The sequence below is a fragment of the Alosa alosa genome, chromosome 16, assembly GCF_017589495.1.
Source record: "Alosa alosa isolate M-15738 ecotype Scorff River chromosome 16, AALO_Geno_1.1, whole genome shotgun sequence".
Classification (NCBI taxonomy): Eukaryota; Metazoa; Chordata; class Actinopteri; order Clupeiformes; family Clupeidae; genus Alosa; species Alosa alosa.
Genome location: NC_063204.1, coordinates 14267626 through 14292625, shown reverse-complemented (window position 1 = coordinate 14292625; position 25000 = coordinate 14267626). Strand labels below are relative to the sequence as shown.

The window sequence follows — 25000 nt, the reverse complement described above, 5'->3', positions numbered from 1 at the left end:
GCGCTGACAGAAGCTCAATACCGCCCCCTATCGGCCCATCTAGAACAGTGTTAAGATAGTGAAGTGCAACTAGTCTTTGAGTTCAACAGAACGTTGAGACAGAATGAAATTCTGACCAGAGTGCGGGCCTGTCTGTTCTACTGTATGATACAGTATCTCTCTTGCAGAGATACCAAATGTCTATTTTAAAGACTTTATCGGACTCTCCCCATCACAGATCATAATCGCAGTGAGACCTTTAAACTCTGACACAAACGTTTTCGTGATATATTACACACACCGCACCCCAATGACATCACACTGTTTTGGAAGATATAATTGTGATTGATTTGCTGTTGATTGATTGATGTGTTACATAGCTCTGTGATAAGCATGAGTCAGCCAGGCATTCCATCGTTATCAGTCATCAGGGTCCCTCTACTAGCACACACACACACATACACACACACACACACACACACACACACACACTCACACTCACATGCACACAAAGAGACGCAGACGCAGATCCATACCTGGCTGGCACGATCGGTGGGAATAGGGGGACTCTCGCGTGCTGTTCTGCCCAGAGTGGGAGCTCAATCCTGGGATGCAAATCCAAAGAAGCAGGTTGAGGGTCCTGGAGGTCCTCGTCTTATTGCTCATCCTAATTGACTGTGTGTATGAGAGAGAGAGTCTAATCATGTGTGTGTGTGCAAAGTGTGTGTGTGCAAAGTTTTTTGTTTGTGTGTGTGTGTGTGTGTAGAGAGAGAGAGAGAGAGACAGAGAGAGAGAGAGAGAAAGAGAGAGAAAGAGCTTGTGTGTATTGGAATGTCAATAGACTAGAAGGCCCTCTCTCTGCCAGTGTGAATGATTGATGAAGTTTCAGGCTTGGGTGTCTGTGGATCCCCCGAGAGGGGAAAGTGTTACCTAACTCCACCACTCGGGTTTCACACAGCCATATTGCTGCCACATTCAGGGATGTGATTCCTCTGTGCCGAGCTTTACTTCGCTATAAACACTTCCTGTGACCAGCAGAGAGACCAGGGGCACCACCTTATATCTGAAAGACCAGGGACCAGGGATGTAGTGGTGGCTAAATGCAAGTAAACACAGTTTATCCACCTCTGATATTTCAGAAATAGAGTTTATCCACCTCTTATTAGAGTTTATTCACCTCTCAAAAGATTTTATTCACCAACTGCAACTTTTAACATTCAAAAATCACACTGTATTATCCACATTCACAATATATACACTCATCAACACTCTAGGAACCATTTAATACAACTGGTATTGTTATAAACATTGGACAATAACCTCCACCATCATCAAACATGTTCTGAATGCCTTTTTAAAACATATGGTACCGCATGGCAGTCCACCTCACCGAAATCACAGAAGTCATAGTTTACCCACCTCTTATTTTACCACTGCATACCTGCCAGGGACGTATCCGATAGACCAAGGGGCATATCTGAAAGACCCTGGGGCATGTTCGATAGACCAAGGGGCATATCTGAAAGACCGGGGGCATATCTGAAACACCCGGGGCATATGAAACCAAGACACAGAGGAGCCATCCTGAGATCAGGAGCGTGTAGCACCAGAAACTCACCTGAGAGAGCAGGAGCTCACCTGAGAGAGGAGGAAGACACCTGAGAGCTGCAGCATATCCGAGTCCTCCATTGTGTGCCCACTTCCCAGAGCAGCTCAAGTAGCCGCAAGAGGTTAGCATAAGGAAAGTAGCCCTGGCTAGCCCTCGTCCAAAAGTTACATTCCCATTGTATCAATATTTATGAGCGCAGCCAATTGGCACAAGGGTTTGGTTACTGATACTGTGGTCTTAACAGTCCCTGATGACTGACTCCGAAATGAGTCCTTTGTCCTATGTAGCTCTGAGTTCTAACAAGTGCAATGTCTTTTGCAGTGTTCTATGTGTCCTATGTATAAGTATATAGTATCTTTTGATCCCGTGAAGGAAATTTGGTCTCTGCATTTATCCCAATCCATGAAACACACTCAGCACACAGTGAACAACACACAGTGAGGTGAAGCACACACTAATCCCGGCGCAGTGAGCTGCCTGCAACAACAGCGGCTTTGGGGCGGTGAGGGGCTTAGGTGCCTTGCTCAAGGGCACTTCAGCCATGGATGTGGGCATGGGAGAGCAGTGCTCAACCACTTCCCCCACCCACATTTTTCCTATACTGGTCAGGGGATCGAACCGGCAACCCCTCGGTTACAAGCCCGAAGCCCTAACCAGTAGGCCACGACTGCTCTAGTAGTACCCTTAGTATACTAGCACCCTGAGTACTATCATGTGCAATGTGCTGTGCAGTGTTCTATGTGTCCTTTGTAGTAACCTTCCCTTACAAAAATTAAATGTTTGCAGCAGATTTGCAGCAAACTTGTGGGTGATTTGTGGGAAACAAATGAGTTCACTAGAAAATATTGCCAGAAGTTTGCCAATGTAGAGGCAAACTTCCAACGAAGTTCTGGCAACAATGAGAAGTTTGCCAATAGTGACAAATGTGTTCGCCAGTGATTTTCCACCACATTTAGCCTATAATGGCAAACTTCCTAGTGAACTTCTGGTGACAAACCTAATTTGCATATGACAATGCTTCAAATTTGCTGCAACTGTTTGCCAAAAACCTAATTTGCACCTTGCCACAACTGTTTGCCAGAAACCTGAAATTTCTGTAAGGGTTAGTAGCACCCTGAGTACTATCATGCACAGTGTTCTACAGTATAGTGTCCTAGGTGGTGCCCTAAGTAGCGTTCTATGTAGTGTCCTTGGTGGTGCTCTAAGCAGTGCTCTATGTAGTGTCCTTGGTGGTGCTCTAAGCAGTGCTCTATGTAGTGTCCTTGGTGGTGCTCTAAGTAGCGTTCTATGTAGTGTCCTTGGTGGTGCTTTAAGCAGTGCTCTATGTAGTTCCAGTAACAGTAACAGGTATGCACATTACATAAATAACTCATACAGTGTATTGATAATAATTATAAGTCCATATACTACTATTCAGTGCAGGATGCCCTCGTTTTTTTTTAAATGAGAATATTACAAGCATCTAATTTATTATTTAGTCATTGGAACATGTTGTTCCCAGGCAATGTAAGAGTGGCATGTGTCTGTAATCTCACTGAGGCCAGTGATCAGTGTGTCTTTTATAATAGGTTTTGTGTGTGTGTGTGTGTGTGTGTGTGTGTGTGTGTGTGTGTGTGTGTCTATGTCTGTGTATGTTTGTGTGTGCATGTGTGTGCCTAATTCTGTGTGTGTGTGTGTGTGTGTGTGTGTGTGTGTGTGTGTGTGTGTGTGTGTCTGTGTGACCTACTGTATGATGTGTGTAGGAGCTATGTCTTGATGTTTGTGACTCATGTGCGCCTAACCTGCTGATGGTACCCTGTAGTGATGAGTAAACAGCCAGTGATAAAACACATGTTAACAGGTTTAATTGCCACTGCTATGAGACCCTTCCAGGTCCAGACAGTCAGTGATCAAAACACATGTTAATGGGATGTTTTTTGCCACTTTATAATAGGTCAGGTGTGTGTGTGTGTGTGTGTGTGTGTGTGTTTGTGTGTGTGTGTGTGTGTGTGTGTGTGTGTGTGTGTGTGTGTGTGTGTGTGTCTGTGTGTGTATACTGTATGTGTGTGTGTGTGCGCGTGTGTGCATGTGTGTCTGTGTCTGTGTGTGTATACTGTATGTGTGTGTGTGTGTGTGTGTGCTCGTGTGTGTGTATGTGTGTGTGTGTTTTCCTCTTTCACAAGTGAGTTTATGACCTTTGGCATAGAACCCATGTAAGCAGTAGTTGTGGACTCTAACCAACATCTTATATAATTAAATATTGGGTGATCTTTCCCCCACATCTAGTCCTGGTCATCAAAGCAGCGCAGATCTATTAAAGCTGCGTCTGAGAATACATCCCCACTCAGCGCTACCTGCCTCTGCAGCTCACCGCCACACTGTGACCCACAAAGATTTGAACTCAGTGAACACAGCCTTGTGTTTGCATCGATCCAAATCAACAACTCAGGAGCACAGCGGCATCAACATTTAGACTTTAGTCTTCAAGAATCTGGACTCTACAGCTATGCATGACTCTATGTGTCAAGTTGCAAATTTATGAATGACAAGTCTGCAGGTAAAGATAAATAGACATGCATGACTCTATGTGTCAAGTTGCACCTTAATGAATAGCTTCATATGTTGATTTGCACAGTTATGTATGACAAGTCTGCTGGACTAACGAATCAGGACTCTGCAGCTGAAGAACAGCCCTGCATGGGTTACTCTGTTTAGTTGTGTCTGTGAACGGGAACACTGCAGGGTTGAGCCATGTCCCAGTGAGTGTGGGAACCACAGGCTTACAAGCAAACAAACAGTACCTTTCACACACTTACACACACACATTCGCATACACGCATATCTGGGAAATGTTTTGTGTGTTCAGGGATCTGTCCTCTGTGAGTATATATTTGTGTGTGTGTGATTGTGTGTGCGTCTGTGTGTGTGTGTGTGTGTGTGTGTGTGTGTGTGCGCGCGTGTGTGTAGGGGGTGCGGGAGGGTCGACCACTGGTCACCTCTGACGTGAGCAAGGCTGTGATCTTTCACCTACATTTGAGTTCCAAGGGCTCCAGTTGGCACGTGTGTCCACAGCCTCCGCAGTAGTCCATAAGGGGCAGCCCTACGCACGGGGCAAAACAACCTCTGGCTTAAAGGAGGGTGTGCTGAGGGGCAAACTACACAGCAATAAACACAAGCAACAGAGCAGTAAACACAAGCAACTGTAGAGGGGTAAACACAAACAGCAGAGGTGTAAACACAAACAGCAGAGGGGTAAACAAACAGCAGAGGGTAAACACAAACAGTAGAGGGGTAAACATATAAATAGCAGATTGATTAGGAAATTAATATGGCCTTGACCACACACAACCTCACAGAGCCCAGGTCAGTGTGAGTGATGACATCATTTCCGTAAGATTGCCGCTCTCCAAAGAAGTGTTGGAGGCTGTGGCCGGCCAATCAAAGGGCTTGGTTGCATTCCCGCACAGTGCTGTTATCAAGTTGACCCTCCACGTGGTGTGTGTAGACTCGGACAGGGGCAAGGGGAGGGGGGGCTGATAAGAGCTGCCTTTATATAGGAGTGGGACAGAGAGAGAACTTACATACAGCTGTCTGCACAGGTGAGGATGAGCTTGTGTCTGCTCATGGCACACACACACACATAGACACACACACACACACACACACACACACACTCACACTTACACGTTTTACCTCCAACTCAGCCGAGGTCAAAGAAACTAGTCACTTCAGAATTCAAACTCTCTCCTTTTTCTCCCAGAAGGACCCTTACCTGACCGAAGCCATGTATATGAGATTACTTCTCCTCGCTGTGTCCTTCCTCACAACTACAGGTTGGTGTTTTATCACTCAGTCCATAGTAATACCATAAGTGATGTCTGTATCTAGAGATCTCAGCATCAGTGGTCTGTTCATTGTTGTGATAGTATCCTTTAAGGAACATCATAGAAACATTAATATTGATGCCCCCAGGTGTCAATATTCAATGCCAGTTAGTGCTAATTAGTCAAACACCGTCTAAAAGGGTCATGATCCTACCCAATCAACAATGTTACATAGTGCAATAATATAAAGCGTTTAGTGTGTGCATTGCCCATGTCAGAGAATATGAATGGATATTGGATTGCACTGTGTGAAACTGAATTTAATTAATAGCTGAATTAATATGGAATGTTGGGTTGCTCTGTCCAAAACTGAATTGAATAAATATCTGAATGAATCTTGGATATTGGATTGCACTATAAAACTGAGTTGAAAGAATGGCTGAATGAATATTGGATTGCTGTATAAAACTGTATTGAAAGAATGGTTGAATGAATATTGAATTGCTGTGTGTAAAAACTGAATTGAATGAAAATCTCAATGAATATTGGATTGTTCTGAGTAGAACTGAATTGAATGAATAGCTGAATAAATATTGAATTGCTGTGTGTAAAACTGAATTGAATGAAGAGCTGCATGTGTATTGGGTTGCTGTGTGTAAACGTGTCTTCTGTCTCTGTCCTGTAGCTTTACCTCTTCAGCAGGACCACAGAGATGCATCATGGAGTTTCCTTCCTCAAGATGCCAACCAGGCCAGAGAGAAAACAGAACTCAATAAAGGCCAAGCGTAAGCCTCTCTCACCTCTATTACAGTAAAACCCATCTCCTCAGGACACATGGGACCTGCAGCTCTAAGCCATTGTGCACACATGTACTGCAGTGTGTGTGTGTGTGTGTGTGTGTGTGTGTAGAATGTAAATATGATATACTGTACCTGTACTGCAGTGTGCGCATGGCACATGTGTCTGTAAGGTAACCGTAATCATAGAAGCTGCCATGTGTGTTGACTGTACTCTGTTATTTCATCTGTGCCCTGGAGTGTGTGTGTGTGTGTGTTGGATGTAAATATGATATATACCTGCACTGCAGTGTGTGTATGACCCATGTGTCTATAAGTAATCATAGAAGCTGCCATGTGTTTTGACTGTACTCTGTTATCTTATTTGTGTCCTGGTGCGTGTGTGTGTATGTATGTGCCCCAGGTAGATGCTACACATTGGTGGTGATTAGTGAGGTCCCCCCTTCCCTGTGAAGCACTTTGAGTGTCGAGAAAAAGCGTTATATAAATGTAATGTATTGTTGTTGTTGTTATATATGTGCGTGTGTGTGTGTGTGTGTGTGTGTGTGGCTCAATGTACTGCAATGTGTGTGTAGATAAATGTGTGTGTTGTAGTAAGTGTGTGTGTTGACCCTGTGTCTCCATCTGCTCCAGTGGGATGTGGAAGAGTCATGTGGAGAACTCAGACCTGTACTCACGGGACCCGCTGGTGGGCGAGAAGCCGACGCTGATATCGGAGCGTCTGCGTGCCCGTCTGCGGCAGCAGCTGGCCGAGCTGCGGGCGCGACTCTGGCCCCAGTCCGTGGCCACCCCGGCGGCCGTGGCACACATCCGGGAGCTGCTGGGACCTCTGACCAATCAGCTGCAGGCGGCGCTGAGCGCCAACGTGCACGACCTCTGCGCCGAACTCAGGCAGCACCTGCAGCAGCTGCAGCCCGCAGCGCCAGCGTCCGGTCACCAGGGGGCACCAGACTACCAGGCCCTGCTGCCCCAGATCAGCCGCAGCTTGGAGCTCAGCACGCACAGGGTCACCTCCAGCGTCCTGCAGTTCCGAGTTCGGAGTACGGCGGCGGCGGATGGAATGGCGGACGCGGACGAGCGGGAGCTGCTCCTGGAGGTGGCGTCGCGGCTGGCCCACGAGGCGTCCACTCTGGAGACGGAGTTCCGCAGCAAGGTGGGGGCGCTGCAGGCCTCGCTGGGCGGCCTCTCTGCACCGGCCCACGCCGGGCGCAGGGAGGGGGCCAGAGACGGGGACGCGGCGGCGTCCAGCACGGCGCTCTTCTGCCAGCACACGTGCTCTCTCATCCAGCAGCTGAGTGGGGACTTGGAAAGTCAGTTCGCCGAGCTGGAGCAGCGGCCGGTCGGGCAGGAGGCGGCGCCCCCTGTCCTCAGGCCGGAATTCCTGCGTGAGGACTTCACCTCACGCCTGCGCAGCCTACTGCAGGAGATCATGCAGACTCTAAACTAACTCCTCAAGAACTCAACACACACACACACACACACACAGCAATGAACTTCACATCAAGCCTGCGCTCACTCCTACAGAAGAGCATGCAGACTGTAAACTAACCCCCACCCCGGACTCCTCAAGAACTCATACACACACACACACACCACTGGACATTACTGTATATATCACATAGGGATGTGGGAGATGTAAATGCTGTTTGATGACCTCTGACTCCTCAGGGTGTTTTATTGTGATTTAATGAATGTGGTTTAGTCTTTTTTTTGGTGTGTTTTTGGATTAGGTTTAGGATTTTGTTTGAGTGTGTGTGTGTGTGTGTGTGTGTGCATGTGTGTTTGTGTATGTGTTTGTTTGGGACATTGGATAGGCATGAGTGAATGTGTTATTTAATGTTACCGAAATGTTGAAAGGGGAATGTACATATTACAATTTTACTTGTGTAAGATTACTTGTGAGTTGTGTAAGTTTACTTGTGAAAAGGGATGTTTTGTGTCCTCCATAAAGATTTCAAATTCCACAACCATTTGCCATAGAGTGTTGAATATATTTATTGATTTACGTAAAGTCATTGATATAACACTATTGATTCATCTCAGAGCAATGTACAAAGCCTTCTTAATTTCAGGATCACTATCATAAGTAAAAAAAAATATCTTTGCTTAGCCAAACTGAAATAGTGTATAAATACACCAAATTAAAAAAACTTCTTCACAGCAGAGTCATGTGCAGTTCCAGCACTACAAGATCAAATCTGACACAGGGACACCATGCCTTACAAACATGCTATGCTAGCACTGAAATAACATATATGAACTTGGAGTGTGCCAATCTTAAGGTTTTTCATGCATAAAAAATGTATGGAGATGCAGTGCGGTGGCAAATATAACCCCCACCACCACCCCTGCCACGTCTGTCTTAGCCTCCTCTGACGGCTTCTCCGCACCTGAGGGCCAGGCAGACAGGTTCACACACACACACACAAACGCACGCACACACACACACACACAGAGAGAAACACACACATATGTAGCGTAAGCTTAAGGCAAAGTCTGCAAAGTCTACTGGTTCATATTAATTTTCTCTATCATGATACTTCATATTCATTCTATACTTGAGCACACAGCAGCACCCCCTAGTGGAGAGAGCTCCACTGAGTTGCATTCTCTCCAGCTCGGCCTTCTCCCTCACACTAGCAGGGATTTCTACTGTCAGCTGGACAAGCATCTCACAAAATGGATATTAAATGACTCATATGACTAAATGGGAATTTCCTACTCACCGTAAGGCAAGGCAGCCGGGCTACTTTCTGCAGATGGGAAAAGACAAGGAGGTGAAATGTACTGAATCATTTACTGCTCATTACGGAAACATTATGTATGATCATATCTGGACACCAGTGTTTGTGCGGGGTTGCCCGAAATTGAGCGGTCACCTGCGGACAACCGTGGTCACCCGTGGTTACAAGTCATAAAAAAATATCTTAATGATATTTGGGTCATCTGCGGGCGGTTCAGTTGAAATTAATTCCATATATTTGTAAAAAATATTTAAAATATCACAAGAAGGCTAACATAATTGCTTTTCAAAGATATCACTGGCTATCCTTGCAGCATGAACTTGCCACATACCTGTGTAATAGAAGGATATAGATGGAGAAGGTAGAGAAGCTGGAGATGCGAGAAATGTAAATAATATAGACACTCCTCCAGGAAAAACTAATATGAAAAGTATTTGGAAAGGTACTTAAAGAAGATGACAGTAGTGCAAGTTATGTTCTATGCACTTTTTGCGAAGCCATTTAAAAGTATGACTCAAAACAAGCACGACCAACATGACTCGTCACTGGTAGCCATCCCAGCCTAAACGAGTAACTTAAAGTGCAATTCCCAGAGCTCAAACAAGCAATAAATTGCTTTATATTATGAGCACTGACCTGGAACAGATGTATTAGGCTAAGCACAAGACCTAATGACAAGTCATGCAGGAATAAATGTTATGGTACACAGACAACACACAGCCATCTATGCATAGGCTATGGTAGGTTTGCACTTTAGTATGCGCATAAAAGTTAGTGTTCCTTAGTTTGTGTATGTGACTTTAAACAGTGTATGTGCTTTAACTTCAGTAAAGCTTTGTGCTTTATTCATAATCTAGTTCCTCACCAAAAGCACATTTGTAAATAAGCGGGTCGGATCACAGGTGGGGTATCATTTTGTCTTAATTAATATTCGCGGTTCAAGTCACGGATGGGTTGATTTAAATATCGGGTGAGTGCAGGCCGCTCATGACCAGACCCACTCTGCTGCAAACATCGGCTACTGTGCTGTGTTTATCAAATGCAAGTTATGTAATAGATAGATAGATATACTTTATTGATCCCTAGGGGAAATTCAAGGTCACAGTAGCATACAGACAACACACACACACATTCAGTAATATTTCTTCTGGTCTTGTCGTAAAGGTAAAGTAGTTATCATAAACACACACACACACACACACACACACACACACACACACACACACACACACAGGCTGAATCTCACCCTCAGTCCTGGTGTAGATAGGCCCCATGGTGACCGTGGCGGAGTCGCTGGACTCCGTGCCAAACGGCGCCACTTCTCTCTTCCTGCGACCGCTCCCGCTGCTGCTGCTGTTGTTACACATCTGCAGGGAAGACAGAGACAGAGTGGACATGGTGACCCATGGTGGGCAGAGAGAGAGGAACAAAAAAAACAGAGAGGGAGACAGAGAGACAGAGAGAAAAAGAGAGAGAAAGAGGGGGAGAGGGAGACAGAGGGAGACAGAGAGAAAGAGAGAGAAAGAGAGAGAAAGAGAGAGAGAAAGAGGGGGAGAGGGAGACAGAGAGAGGAAAATAAAGACAGAGAGGGAGACAGAGAGAAAGAGAGAGAAAGAGAGAGACAGACAGAGAGAGAAAGAGGGAGAGGGAGACAGAGAGACAGAGAGAAAGAGAGAGAAAGAGAGACAGACAGAGAGAAAGAGGGGGAGAGGGAGACAGAGAGAGGAAAATAAAGACAGAGAGGGAGACAGAGAGACAGAGAGAGAAAGAGGGGGAGAGGGAGACACAGAGAGAGAGACAGAGAGACAGAAAAGAAGAGACAGAGAGAGAGACAGAGAGAGAGAGAGAGAGAGAGGAGGAGAGGGAGAGCCTACATTCATGATCTCTTGGGGGCAGTAAAGCCATAGGATCATACATCACCATAATAAAGGAAATAGTTTGAGGTGCCTAAGCTTTAACAGCAGTTATCATAGAAAGATAGATAGATAGATAGATAGATAGATAGATAAGATAGATACATCCATGATTTGACACTTGAAGATAGATAGATGGAGAGAGAGAGAGAGAGAGAGAGAGAGAGAGAGAGACATACATCCATGATCTCCCGGCACTTGCTGGGTTCACACAGACGCAGAATGCAGTGTAGATAGATGCTGGATCTGTCCTGATCGCGGTGTACCACAAAGCGGAACGCCTCGAAGGAGAACCGCGAGATCTTCGCTGCTCCATTTTGGATTATAGTGGTCTTATCATGGACGGCACACCTGAGACACACACACAAACAACACACACACACACAACAACACACACACACACACACACACACACACACACACACACACACAATACACACAAATCAGAGCCAGAACAGACTGCTGTGTGTTAGTAGTGTGTTTGTGGGGTGTTAATGGGGTGTTAGTAATGTGTCAGTATTGTGTTAGTTGGGTGTTAGTAGTAAGTTTGTGGTGTGTTAGTGGTGTGTTTGTGGGGTGTTAGTGTGTTAGTATTGTGTTAGTGGTGTGTTTGTGGTGTGTTAGTGGGTGTTTGGTGTGTTAGTGGTGTTTTAGTGGTGTGTTTGTGGGGTGTTAGTAGTGTGTTAGTGGTGAGTTAGTGGTGTGTTAGTAGTATGTTACTAGTGTGATTGCTGGGTGTTTATAGTGTGTTAGTGGTGTGTTTGTGGTGTGTTTGTGGGGTGTTAGTGGTGAATTAGTTGGGTGTTAATGGTGTGTTAGTGGTGTGTTTGTGGGGTGTTTGTGGGGTGTTAGTTGGGTGTTAATATTGTGTTAGTGGTGTGTTAATGGTGTGTTTTTGGAGTGTTTGTGGTGTGTTTGTGGTGTGTTTGTGGGGCGTTGGAAGGGTATTTGTGGACTCCTACCCAATGAAGAAGTCGTGCTTCTCGGTGTTGGTCTGGCTGTAGGTAACCGGGGTGGCGAAACAGTGATCCAGCAACAGGTGGAAGCTGTGGAGGCAGAGGTGAGGATGCAGCAGGTCAGAGCAGACTCTCATCACACACACACACACACACACACACACACACACACACACACACACACACACACACACACACACACACACACACACACACACACACACACACACACACACACACACACAGACACAAACACACACACACACACATCTCATCACACATGCACACACACATCTCATCACACACAAACACACACAAACACACACACTTTACTGTAAGTTAACTGTTTTTTGTACTGGCGTTATTAACACGAATGCTGCTGTGTTTGTGTGGAGAGAGTTTATTTGCTCTTACTTCCCAGTGAGGTTTATGGCCTTGACCTCCACGTACACGTCCGTCCGCAGGTCAAGGCCTGTAGAGGGAACTTGCAGTGGAGTGTCGAACCCACTGTCCTGAAGCAACCGCAGTCAGACAAGCATCATCAGTGACTTTTCGGTCAGCTAAGCACCACAACAATTCTTCTGATCAGTAGTCAGAGTGTAAAACCGTCCACATTCATGAATAAACATCTGGAGAGGCGACACACTCTGGCATCTGTAGGCAGTAGTGTGTGTGTGTGTGTGTGTGTGTGTGTGTGTGTGTGTGTGTGTGTGTGTGTGTGTGTGTGTGTGTGTCTGTGTGTGTGTATGTGTGTGCATGTGTGTGTGTGTGTGTGTGTGTTAGACTTACATTGTAGAGGCTCATCCGCAGTGTGTCGATGAAGGTCCCATTGTTCTGGCTCGTGGCCACAGAAACAGAGGACCTGCCAAGCAGACACTCACACTTCAGCTTGAACTCCATCTGGAGCTGTACAGTAGCTCTCTCTCACGGTCCTCTCAGACAACACCACCGTAGGGGATGTGAGAAATCACACTATCTGTGTGTAACTGTCCAGCTTCTACAGAGTGTGAAACTTTTGTCACCAATTCAGTGATACTGCTGGGGTATGCTAGCAAGAGAAGCTGGGAGATTGACTTTTGATACAATCTGGGTGTTGTTGATGAGGTGACTTACACTACAATCTGTGTGTTCTTGATGAGGCTATGAGCTGCAGGGTGAGCTTATAAGGCTGTGTGCTGTGGATTCATTTAATTAATTTAATCTGTGTGTTGTTGATAAGGTGATTTACACTACAATCTGTGTGTTGTTGATAAGGCGACTTACACTACAATCTGTGTGTTGTTGATGAGGTGACTTACGCTACAATCTGTGTGTTGTTGATGAGGTGACTTACGCTACAATCTGTGTATTGTTGATGAGGTGACTTACGCTACAATCTGTGTGTTGTTGATGAGGTGACTTACGCTACAATCTGTGTGTTGTTGATGAGGTACTCCAAGGGATAGCGGCAGGAGAAGTGGTAGTACAGGTCAGTGGAGTAGCTGATGATGCCCTGGGATGACCTTGGTGTGTCGATGAACCCTGTGATCACCATCGACTGGATGTTGGAGAAGTGGCCAAAGGCACTGTTCTGGTCTGGAATCTCATTCATAATCTGGAATACACACACACACACACACACACACACACACACACACGCACGCACACACACACACACACACACACATGCACACACACACACACACACACACACACACACACACACACAGAACATCATCTACATCTGACACACACACAAAGGACCTTATCTACAATCTAACTCGCTGTCATACACAGAAACTTTTTTACAGTCTGGAATACACTAAATACTCAGACAGAGCCATCTACAATCTGACACACACACACACACACACACACACACACACACACACACACACACACACACACACACACACACACACACAAACACCATGTGCACAAACAGAGAAATCTTGAAACAGGTTCATTACGGATCTGAATAATTCTAAATCTACTCCCCCCCCCACCTGTAGGCTCTGTCTGCAGGGGTTATCGTCAGTGTGGTTGACGTGGAGCTGGTAACGGATGACTGGCGGGTCGACGCTGGTGTCGATGTTGCCCTGGCATTGGGTGTTGTTGTGCTCCCCGTTCAGGGCCAACTGGGTCGTGTCGAACCCAGCCCAGTTAGCAGTGCACAGGTTCACCTCCAGATAGATCACGCTGGACCCACACTCCACACTCAGGTCGTTGTTTTCTGGAGGAAACACAAGAGAGGACGAGAGAACAATAGAATGATAGAATGATAGGATGAGAGGACACAAGAACGATAGAACAATAGAACCATTGGATGATAGATAGATCCTTAAACTTCTACTCAGGGTTGCTATAATATCAATACTGGTATCAGGTGATCTTGTAGTCATGCACTGACAATACTCAGATACAAAGCAGTGGAACCACTTCATGGCAACAACATACAAGTACTACGACGTTACTATGGTATGATGTTATAATTATAATATTCTAATTACATTATATATTACGGTATATTATATTATATTACATAATATATATATATATATATATATATATATATATATATATATATATATATATATATATATATATTACATGCAAAATAATATAGAACAGTCAGAGTGCACTGAAAATTAAGCTTGTCTTCATATTCATTGCACTGTGATGGAGCTTGCTATTTTATGGTAGAAACACTTCCTTATTCATTAACACTGTCTGTATCATCGGCAAGCACACAATTTTGAACACAGAATGCAGCTCCAAGTGCTTTACATTTGGAACATGCAACACAATAATAAAGAAGAATCAGCCATTCCTCTTTATTGCTGTGGCCGTTTATGATCCAATCAGCAATAACTACTCGGCCTATCTACTCTATCTCAGAAGGGTCATTTCACATGGAGATGACACAACTAATGTCTTTCAGCTTTCAGCTTTTGCTCTGAGAACTGGACCCACAAGACCTGCTTGTCTTCGGCTGCCTAAGGGCCGCATACGGTTCTCACTAGTCCTCACACACAACCGTAGTCCTGCTTAAAATACCACTCTCCTGAGGCTACTGAGGCACAGGGTTGGTCATTCCTACCTGGTACGCGCTCGTACTCGGCCGAACAGTTGTAGGTGGAGAACACTGGCCGCAGGGTAAGGACCATCAGGGTGATGAGACAGAGAAACAACATCTCAGCACCTCTGCAGCAGAAACCAACACGTCAGCCCGAGAGAGAAAACACACACACACACAGAGACAAGTTAAAGCTCTCAATGAAACTGATCCTGATATCAAACACACACAGAGAAGAATTAGACAAAAGCCCAGTAAAGGAGATCTGAAGTGAGATGAGACTCTATTAAGTGAGGACTTAGACCTGCATGGCAACCAACATCTTTCAAGAGCATCACTCAAGATTAAGCTCAAATATCATGCTGAGAACCAAGTTAAATGTCCAATAAAATGTATTAATACAAAATTAAAAAATACATACAGTAAATGAAAATGAAGAAGGTCTATAGAATGTCAGAAAATTGTGAGAAATGTCAATAAAAGTTTCCCAAAGCCAAAACCAGGAAATATTATTTTATTTCTGTAACTGATTTAAAGTTGCTAATTAACTTAATATTTGACAACTATTTGATTATTTGTTGAAATTAAATATAAATATGAAATTAAATATAGAATGAAATGAATGTCTGTGGTAAGAATATCTGTGAAAGCAAGAGAGAAGTGAGAGTCTCGTACCTTAACTGTGAGTTCTACTGATACCAGGTGAGCAAACAGAGAAGACTAAAAATGTGTGAATCCCCTCTGTAAACCTGCGTGCTATGTAATGTGTGTGTGTGTGTGCGTGCATGTATGATGTATGGGTGGTGTCTTATATGAGGTGAAAGAAATAGTGGGAGGACCAGAGTCATATTTACATGCCTGTGAGGGAACAAACTCGTCACCTCCTCTCCATCCTACCTCTCTCTCTCTCTCTTTCACAAACACACACACACACACGCGCACACACACACTCATTTAAATGCTTATGTGACGTGGGTGTGTGTTTTATGTTCATAACATACTGTTAGATGATTCAATGTCATTTTCATGTTTTGAATGTTTCCTGTATTACTATGAGCCCTTAGAATGTAATTGTTTATTTAGATAGGGACAGCACATGATGGACATCAGTACAAGTACACAATGTATATATGCTAGAGTTAGCACCATAGCTAGTTTTCAATGAAATGAGGGGGGTTCACAGACAGAGGTTCTGAGTATCTATATGTAATATCATGGACCATGAGCTTTGATATAGTGATGGTGTTATGTACTGTAGTGATTAGAGATTCTATCATGTAATGTGCCACTGGTATACTTGTACCATAGCCATCTCTTTTATGTGTATATGTAACATGTAACTTAATTTAATCTCACCTCGGTCTTCAGTGGTATTTTTTGATCATACTGACACACTGACACTAATATAATTCCATCCGTGTGTGTGTCGAGTGATTCAATTACAATGCCACAGATACCATAACTAGGCCTACATCCTTAACAGATGGTCTATGCAGAATCAACACTGGAATTTTACACTGAAGACATGATATTGTTCCAATTTAAAATACTCTGTTGATGGTGATAATATTTCATTTTATTGTGTTTTTTGATAAATGTCAAATAAATCAAAGGACATAGATACCTGAACCTTATGAAAAGTATGAAGATGATTATCCACACTTTGACTAGTGTAACTCAATCATAAACTGAAATGAAGTCAAATGTTGTCGGATTGTTCAGGCACATTAAAGCATGCCAACATCTCATGGGAACGACACTCTGTGAATAGCAGAGATTCAATAACCTGCCACAAGGCACGACGCACACAGCACCAAAAATAGCCTTTGTTCGTGTAGCTTGTCTGCAAGCTCTCAGTGCCTTTGTGTGACTGAAGAGCTGCAGGTGCTAGCCAACATCACTACAGGCAGTCTATGCTTAAGAGAGAAAGGTCACTGTCAAGTCCAGATTACCAAGTGAAAGCAACTTGGCTGGTTTCTGCCCGTCAGAAAGAGACACTTTATACGGCGATGCGTCAGTGTGAGGTGTCATGGGAGACATCAGTGAGGAGAGTCTGGGGCTCCAGCGGAGCAGCGTCTCCTGACTGTTCTCTAATTGTGTTAATCCCTCTGTGTGTGTGTGTGTGTGTGTGTGTGAGAGAGAGAGAGAGAGAGAGAGAGAGAGAGAGAGAGAGAGAGACACCAGTGAGCAGAGTCTGGGGCTCCAGTAATGCGGAGCAGCGTCTCCTGACTGTTCTCTAATTGTGTTAATCCCTCTGTGTGTGTGTGTGTGTGTGTGTGAGAGAGAGAGAGAGAGAGAGAGAGAGAGAGAGAGAGAGAGACACACACACAGCCGCTGGACTTTGCAATGACAAAACACAGTATGTGTTATGTCAAGCCTGGGACCCAAGCTCACTGCAGGAAACCCCTTCCGCAGGACTGCTGGAGAGGTGAAGAGTCCAACGGAAGTCTGAATCACAAATACAGTAAGCATACAGCATTATTTATGTTCCTTTTACAGCTACAATAGAATAGAATAGAACAGCACAGAACAGAATAAAACAGAACAGAACAGAACAGAATAGAATAGAATACCATTATTATCATTATCAGAGCCTTGAGATGAGATGCCCCCATATGTATAGACCCTTTCAACAATAAAAACAAAAACAATGCTTGAACAATCTATTTGGTTCCCAATCTACTTCGTCTGCATTAAGATAACATATAAAATGTTAAAACAGAAGCCTTGTGGGGCCAACAATGATGCTGACAATGGAACTCTCTTGAAAGGGTCTGATAGATCTATCCAGAGCCATATAAAGGTAGAGTTGCGACAACGCCATTGACGCTAATGTTCCATTTTTTTTTTTACCTTTATATGGCTCTGGATCTATCTATATGGCTCTAATCATTATTAACTTCAAACAGATCCAACATACACACTGCATTATGTATGTGTAAATATGGCCATACACATCTATCTATAAAAGCAAGAAGCGTCTGTGTGTCCGATTTTGCAACAACACGCCAACACAAACAGGACAGGTATGCAGTGGCTCTTCAAAATGACTGCAAGGTCTGTTGAAATTGAAACAAGCGATGATGGTCCCGAAATAAAAAACGTCTCAGAATGCCACACATGCAAAGCATAACCAGGGACAAGCAACGAGTGGCAGACAGAGTGTGATGCCACTAATAGGCCACCAGAGACTGTTTCTGAGTCACACCGTTGCAAATTTCATGATGATGCATCATTCCACAAAATGGTTTGTTTTCTCTATCATCAAGTTATTCAATAGGCTAAGCATATAGCCTTGACTCAAAACAGCTGTTAGGATTATGTAATTTTGATTTGTAAAAAATGTCACATTAAATTCTGCTCACTTTTATTATATTATTATATTATCATGTATTCATTATTGAATGCCAGAATCAGTTTTGGGAAAAATGGAATAACCTAAACCCAAAGCAATATCAAGACACACCACTGAAAGATGGAGAAACATGGAAGAATTACTTTGAAAAACTTTACAACAAAATCCCATCAAATAACCTTACAATCGGCCAACAAGTCATTACACAAAAGTTACACAAAACCCACTTGACTATGAAATCACTCAGGAAGAATTAACACTCACACTCCATAAACTAAAACAAAAAAAAAGCATGTGGACCTGACAGCATCAGGACTGAAATGCTAAAACACAGCACCCCTGAGCTGGAAAAGGCCCTTTTAAAGCTGTTCAATCTCGTTCTTCAAGCTGGCTGCTTTCCTGAGGTCTGGAACAGGGAGCTTATATCCCCTATCTTTAGGAGACTCTTTAGGAGTGGAGACAAATTCGATCCCAATAACTATCGAGGCATCTGTGTGAACAGTAACCTGGGGAAGGTTTACTGCTGTATTCTAAACGGCCGTCTACAGGCCTTTCCTACCGAACACAATGTCTTGAGTAAAGGTCAGATTGGCTTCTTACCAAAACATCGTACCACTGACCACATTTACACCCTACACACCCTAATTAACAAACATGTTATTCAAGCAAACAAAAGTAAAATTTTCGCTTGTTTTGTTGATTTTAAGAAAGCATTTGACTCAATTTGGCATGATGGATTATTCTATAAAACTTTACAAAGTGGTGTAGGGGGTATAATTTATGATATAATCAAATTCATGTATATGGAAACAAATGTGCTGTGAAAATTGATAACAGCAGAACAGAATACTTCACTCAGGGGCGTGGGGTGAGACAGGGCTGTAGTTTGAGTCCTACCCTGTTCAATATCTATATTAATGATTTAGCGGTGTTACTGGAACAATCTACAGCTCCTGGACTCCCCCTAAACAATCCGGAAGTTAAATTCCTGCTCTTTGCAGATGACCTGGTGCTGCTCTCGCCCTCTGAACAAGGGCTACAGCAACACCTGGACCTGCTAGAACACTTCTGTCAGAACTGGGCCCTGACAGTCAATTTGGCAAAAACAAAGATTGTAATCTTCCAAAAGAAAGCCAGATCCCAGGCAACCAGACACCTTTTCACTCTAGGAAACACCGCTCTAGAGCACTCACGATGTTACGATTACCTAGGCCTGAAACTCAGTGCCTCAGGAAGCTTTGACCTTGCAGTGAATGCTAAAAAAAATCAGAGCTCTCTATGCCATCAAAAAGAATTTTAATAAAATACAAATTCCAATTAACATCTGGTGCAAAATCTTTGACAGTGTCATCATGCCAATTGCACTGTATGGATGTGAGGTATGGGGACCACTCAGTAAGCTCGACTACACTAAATGGGACAAACACCCCATAGAATCCCTGCATGCAGAAAAAACAGTCAGAAAAGTCGAGACAGGACCAATCGTCAAAATTTCGGTGTCCACCACTCTAGTTCATCCAAAACAAACCAGAAAAGGGCCTTAAAGTGCTAAAAACCGGAATTTTCCTTTAAAGACATGAGGGACAGTGAGTCGGACACCTTGCCATAATGCCCGACCTAATGTCTGTACTTAATCCAATGTGTTATAATGTGTATGCTGTCTGTGTGTGTGTGTGTGTGTGTGTGTGTGTGTATGTGTGTGTGATCACATGCCTACGTGTGTGTGTGTGTGTGTGTGAAAGAGAGAGAGAAAGGGAGGGTATACACACAATTTTTCATGTTACATGTTACTGTTTCCCTTAAAGAGATGGGCTGAGACATACGTTCACACTCGGTATCATGTTTCAATACACTTTAGGTCAATATCACACCGGAATTCTCCTTTAATGCTGTCAATGTTCTAATTGTTATGCTGTTTTAATTGTGCTTTGGCAACACTGTACTTACAGTCATGCTAATAAAGCAACCTTGAATTGAATTGAATTAAATGCTTACCGGTACTTGGAATTATGTTTTTCCCTACCATCCTATTTTTAAAGCAGGCCTACCTGCAGGCATGTAATTGGGCTACAGGAATAGCATGTTTTAACAGGCACTGCACTAGTCCATATAAAATATAAAAGAACAAGTCTGGATAAAAAAAAGAAACAATGCGAATGGTGTAGGGTACACACTTAGTGCACACCAGATACGCACACATGCACATACACATGAAAGTCACACCTGACTTCCTGAAAGGGCCCTGGGCCCCAACCCCTAAGGGCCAAATAAACCTGAACGCAATTCTATACATCCATGTAAGCTAAATAAACCCTACTCCATGAGCTCATAACTGGCTAAAGAAACACTGTACTCCGTAGATTACACCAGGCTAAATAAAGAGGAGAAGGCATGCAGCCCAGAATCCAAACGGCTCTAACTGTGCATGCGGCCTTAGCCTGAGGAGGCCCCTGTTTGTGTAAAGTAGGGGTGCACAGTAGCGTGTGGAACAAACAGTAATATGTGGCTTTGTGTTTCTCTGCTGTCTCCTTTCTCCTCCAGGAACAATGGTGCGCGTAAGATGAGCCTATCACCAGTGGCATTTAGCACCGCTTAAGACACTTCTTTAATTTCGAAAGGAGATACGCTGGGAAGAACGAAGACACGGCATTGTCCTCGAGTGGCGTTATTCATCGGCTCTAACCTGAGGGGACTAGGCTCGGCGTGGCTCACTCACTCACACGCACCACAAATGACTGTTTTAATGGTGTCCCTTCCTATCCCATACCCACATGCTCACAGATGAACATTACCTCTCCATAATGGGACATGGGAGCGCAGGCCGCTGAGTGATCCTAGAAATAGGGATCAAGCAGTACAAGTGTTCATTTTCAGAGTCCTTTGTCTCCAACAAAGTGCCTCATGATATTACATCAAATTACCTTTGCTTATTGATTGAAAATGTTTCATTTACAGATAGTGCTTGGGGCTAATGGGACACAGGAGGGAAATGCCATTTTAAAACCTGAAGTTCATCTGAGTTATGAATAATAAATCATAATAATAGTTATGTTTATACTGTATAGCATAACAGAACTCATTGGACAACAGTTTTTGGTATAATTATAGTCCTCTTAAAAAATCCAAAGTGAACTAGACTAGATACTACTGCCCTCTGGTGGACAAGAGAAGTATGTGCATAAATATGTTCTCGAGAGTCAAGAGCAAAATGAGCTCTAGTAGGCTACAGTTCAGCAGATTCTCTACACTTTGATTAATTGAATGATTCTCTAGATCACAGATGGCTAAACATAAGCTGTGGCCTAAAGGACCAGAGTCTGTCAGTAAGGAAACACTTGTACGTGTAGCACTTGTGTTGTGCACCAGTTAAAAGCTACACATCTGAGATTACTAGATTCATGAGCCGTGTAATAAGTAAAAGCTGAACCCGAGATATGGCAACTATAAGCACTTTATTTTGTACAGTTTCCCTTAGTTTAGTAAATGAAAGAAAATAAATGTGTGTAATTATTAGTAAAATGTAGCAATGTATGATGTATGGATGTGGTGTATGTAAGGCAGTATAATTGTAAAAATGACAAATAAACACTTTCCCAGTATCAATCAATCACCCTTCAAGAGCAAGTGCAATTCAATTCAATCAGTGCAGTTCAGTGAATTTGTGAAAGTAAGAAAAAGTCCTTTTAGGTATTAAAGAAAATGTTGAACTATAAATAAATGCAAAAGTCCCTTATGGTATAAACAGAAATTTCAAAAGTAGTTTCCTTTGGGCTCCTTGTGTGGGAAGGAACGCTTATCTGTAATCCGTGTGCGCTGCTCGAAGTTCACGCAGATGGTGAAGAAACCTTGCTGCAGTTGATCAGACTGCAGCAGGCTGGGCGGTCGACACGTTGAATATCTTGGACAGGCTTGCCATCTTAGCTCGTCTGGAATCCACTGAAATCTTCTATCCGTAAAAAAAAAACAATCTACACGAAACAGTGTAACAGTTACCATCAAACCTTTCTTTTCTATGAGATCTCATTTAAACTTTTGCTATAGCATCAAAAAATCAATAGGCATAACGCCGTAATACTGCCATAAATGGAGGCTACATCTCAGCTGCAACAAGCAGATCGCTAGCACAAATTAGCTGCTACTGGTAAGCCAGCACGGCTAACCAACCTTGAGCAGACAGTATGTCATAGAACGGTTCGGTAATACACCCGTAATTATCAAGGAAAATAAACAATACATATTTCACCCATTTTCAAAGGGTCGACTAACTGTCAACCTAACATTCATTTCTAAGTATATTAGCAAGCTAATATCACCGTGTGAGTTCAATGAACAGATTAGCTGCGCAGATTCGCGTCTAGTTACATTCAACTTTAAATCAAAACAACCAAAGAAAAGTGGATCTCCTACCACTCAAATTCAGCTAATAAAAGTGTCTGTATGTGTGTAGTGTATGTGTAAATGCTTCGACTGTTTTTTGTGAGCTTTCATGGTCTCCAATTCACCATAAGATTGACTATTCACATAATTATCATTCACAACCGTGATAAGGTAAACTCACCGAAGCTCTTCTCGTGTTGAAACAAAATAAAATATCTTCTTGGTGCGCAATTTAAGAGACATAAAGTTAAGAAGTAGAAAATATATCACGATAGATATTTCTAGAAGTTATAAATGTGTAGTTTTATCGAATATTTTCTTTAGTTCAAGAAGGTGACGCTCCGTGCTTGGACTGCAAAAGCAAGAGAAAGATTATCGCGCATGCGCGGTGCCTTAGTGGCACTGAATCTAACAGTGCTACATACGCTTCAGAGGTGTAGAAGACAATCTCCTCTCACCAATTGTATTTATCGTATGCAATCGCTTATTTTGCATTACATAGGCCTATTTTTTAATTAATTAGCATTACTTTGTAGAAATCTGCTTTCACTTTGACATTAAAAAGGGGATTTTTGTAAATTATTGTTAAAAAAAAAGGTCAAATTAAATTGATCAAGGTTCCATTTATAAAAGCAGTAAAAGGGGAAATGAAGGGTGGGTGAATACTTTTGTATGGGCACTGTAAGAGAAGTGAATCACATTTGCATCATAACTATGCACACCAGAAACGTTTTAATTTTTGTCAGCCACAATGTCACACAGATGAGACCAATGGGGACATGGCGAGCAGAGGGGTCAACCCCTGCTAAACTCTTCCCAGTTTTTAGAGTCTTGTCCACCACTGGTAAATCTCCATGTTTAGGGCACACATATTGTGTGACACAGTCCTGCAAAGTCGGTGGGAATTAACCGGGTGGGTTTATCACAGCAGAGCAGAGCGCTGTGATGTGGATAAGGGAAGACCCATGTCACCAGTCACACGACAGGACAGGAGTGGCCAGAGGAAACTTAGCATTCCATCCGGCGGCCATGCGGCCTCCAGCTGGCCTCCCTCCAGACAGCAGCACAAACACTCTTCTCACGGCAGCCTCCTGCCATTACAAAACCTGCCTGATTAGGCTGCAGGGCCGCGCGCTCTCCACGGAAACTCCGCAACATCTCACTCAAAACAGCATCGTGTCAGGACTAACAGGAAAAGTGTTGTAATAAGCCTTGTTTAAAGTAGAGATTCAATAAACCTGAAATCTATGAAAATCTATGTAGTAACCAATCTATAAAGCCTGATTCTGAATTGTGTGACTGAATTTGTGATTGATAAAATGTAGATAATAGTAAGTTTAAAATCATCATTCACCTCCAGACAGTAGGCCTGGGCAGATTTACACCCGAAGCCGCTCTTTATGTAATGAACGACGTGACCAAATTCCTGTCTAACGCGCCAGGTGCTTGTTTAGCTAACCCGCTTCCTGGCTGACCCAACTCAGCACACAGACGGGCTCGCATGCAGTGGTTCGCAGGAGAGATTTGGAGGACTTGTCATGGAGAGGCAAGAGAAAAAGAACTACAGTCAGCAAAATACGAATGTGTCCAAGTTTTCCAGCAGGTTGTGTCCTGTCATTCACTCATATCCAGTTCATGGCGTCTGAGTCTGATTAAACAACTGGTTTTGGTCCATAAAGTGCACCACACACAACACACACCTGCTGGGCCCTCTGCAGTTTGCTTACCAGCCAAACAGGTCAGTGGATGATGCCGTCAACATGGAACACCCTGGACACAATCTTCTGCAGGCATTGCAGAACCTCCTGCACCTCCTCTCCTCCGGCCGGCACCACAGAATCTTCTGCACCTCCTCCCCTCCGGCCAGCACGACAGAAGCCGGTATACCACCAGACACAGAACTGATATTATGCCATCACCCTTACAAACAGCTGACCAGATCTGAGAACAGCAGCTGATCATCTGCTAGTCCATAGCTCCTGTTCCTTCTCATACTTTATAATTATTTTATACTTTTAAAATGAATTATAAAATACTTTTATAATTAATTATAAAATATTTTTAGAATTATTTGTAACTTTTATAATTACGCCGTGATTCACATCCAAAAACAGTGTCTTGTACAGATACTCATAAATCATAATTTCATCCCTATGCATGACGCACATTACTGTTGTTGCCACTACCACATTTGCGCTTCACTGTGTGGACAGTACATTGTTTGTCTTTTATATGATCTCTCTGTCTGTATATTGCTCGTCTAATATGTCTGTATACTATCATGTACATCGTTTGTTAATAATGCTTGAGACTCACCTATGCTGAACCAAATTCCTTGTGTGTTTTGCGTACCATTGGCCTACTTAGCCAATACATCTTATTCTGATTGAGAATGTGTGACCTCCAGTATAG

At 43.4% G+C, this 25000-nt stretch overlaps 2 protein-coding genes across 2 annotated transcripts in view; one reads left to right on the top strand and one right to left on the bottom strand.

The window, feature by feature from the left end:
- The window catches only part of zgc:162608 (uncharacterized protein LOC100037332 homolog), a 9029-nt gene extending 871 nt beyond the window's left edge, over window positions 1-8158 (top strand). Inside the window, exons 2-4 of the mRNA XM_048265844.1 lie at window positions 5328-5400; window positions 6077-6176; window positions 6822-8158. Coding sequence (XP_048121801.1) covers window positions 5352-5400; window positions 6077-6176; window positions 6822-7635 — 963 coding nt within the window. The 5' untranslated portion in view covers window positions 5328-5351 and the 3' untranslated portion in view covers window positions 7636-8158. The remainder of the gene's footprint in view (window positions 1-5327; window positions 5401-6076; window positions 6177-6821) is intronic.
- A 307-nt stretch (window positions 8159-8465) lies between these two features.
- Window positions 8466-22935, bottom strand: LOC125309897 (zona pellucida-like domain-containing protein 1). The gene is made up of 12 exons (XM_048267013.1): window positions 22770-22935; window positions 21004-22179; window positions 14881-14984; window positions 13787-14013; window positions 13205-13395; window positions 12591-12663; window positions 12216-12313; window positions 11808-11891; window positions 11025-11196; window positions 10179-10299; window positions 8915-8941; window positions 8466-8578 (listed from the first exon to the last, which is right to left on the bottom strand). The coding sequence occupies exons 2-12, from the start codon at window positions 21009-21011 to the stop codon at window positions 8466-8468; spliced, it is 1218 nt and encodes a 405-aa protein (XP_048122970.1). The 5' UTR covers window positions 21012-22179; window positions 22770-22935.
- Between the last annotated feature and the right edge of the window lie 2065 nt (window positions 22936-25000).

Bases quoted from the DNA above. Each gene is read 5' to 3' on its own strand.
- LOC125309897 (XM_048267013.1), bottom strand. The intron at 13,396-13,786 runs GTGGGGGGGGGA...TGTGTATTCCAG, and splicing joins CCTGCAGACAGAGCCTACAG to ATTATGAATGAGATTCCAGA. The intron at 12,314-12,590 runs GTAAGTCTAACA...CGGTTGCTTCAG, and splicing joins TGCGGATGAGCCTCTACAAT to GACAGTGGGTTCGACACTCC.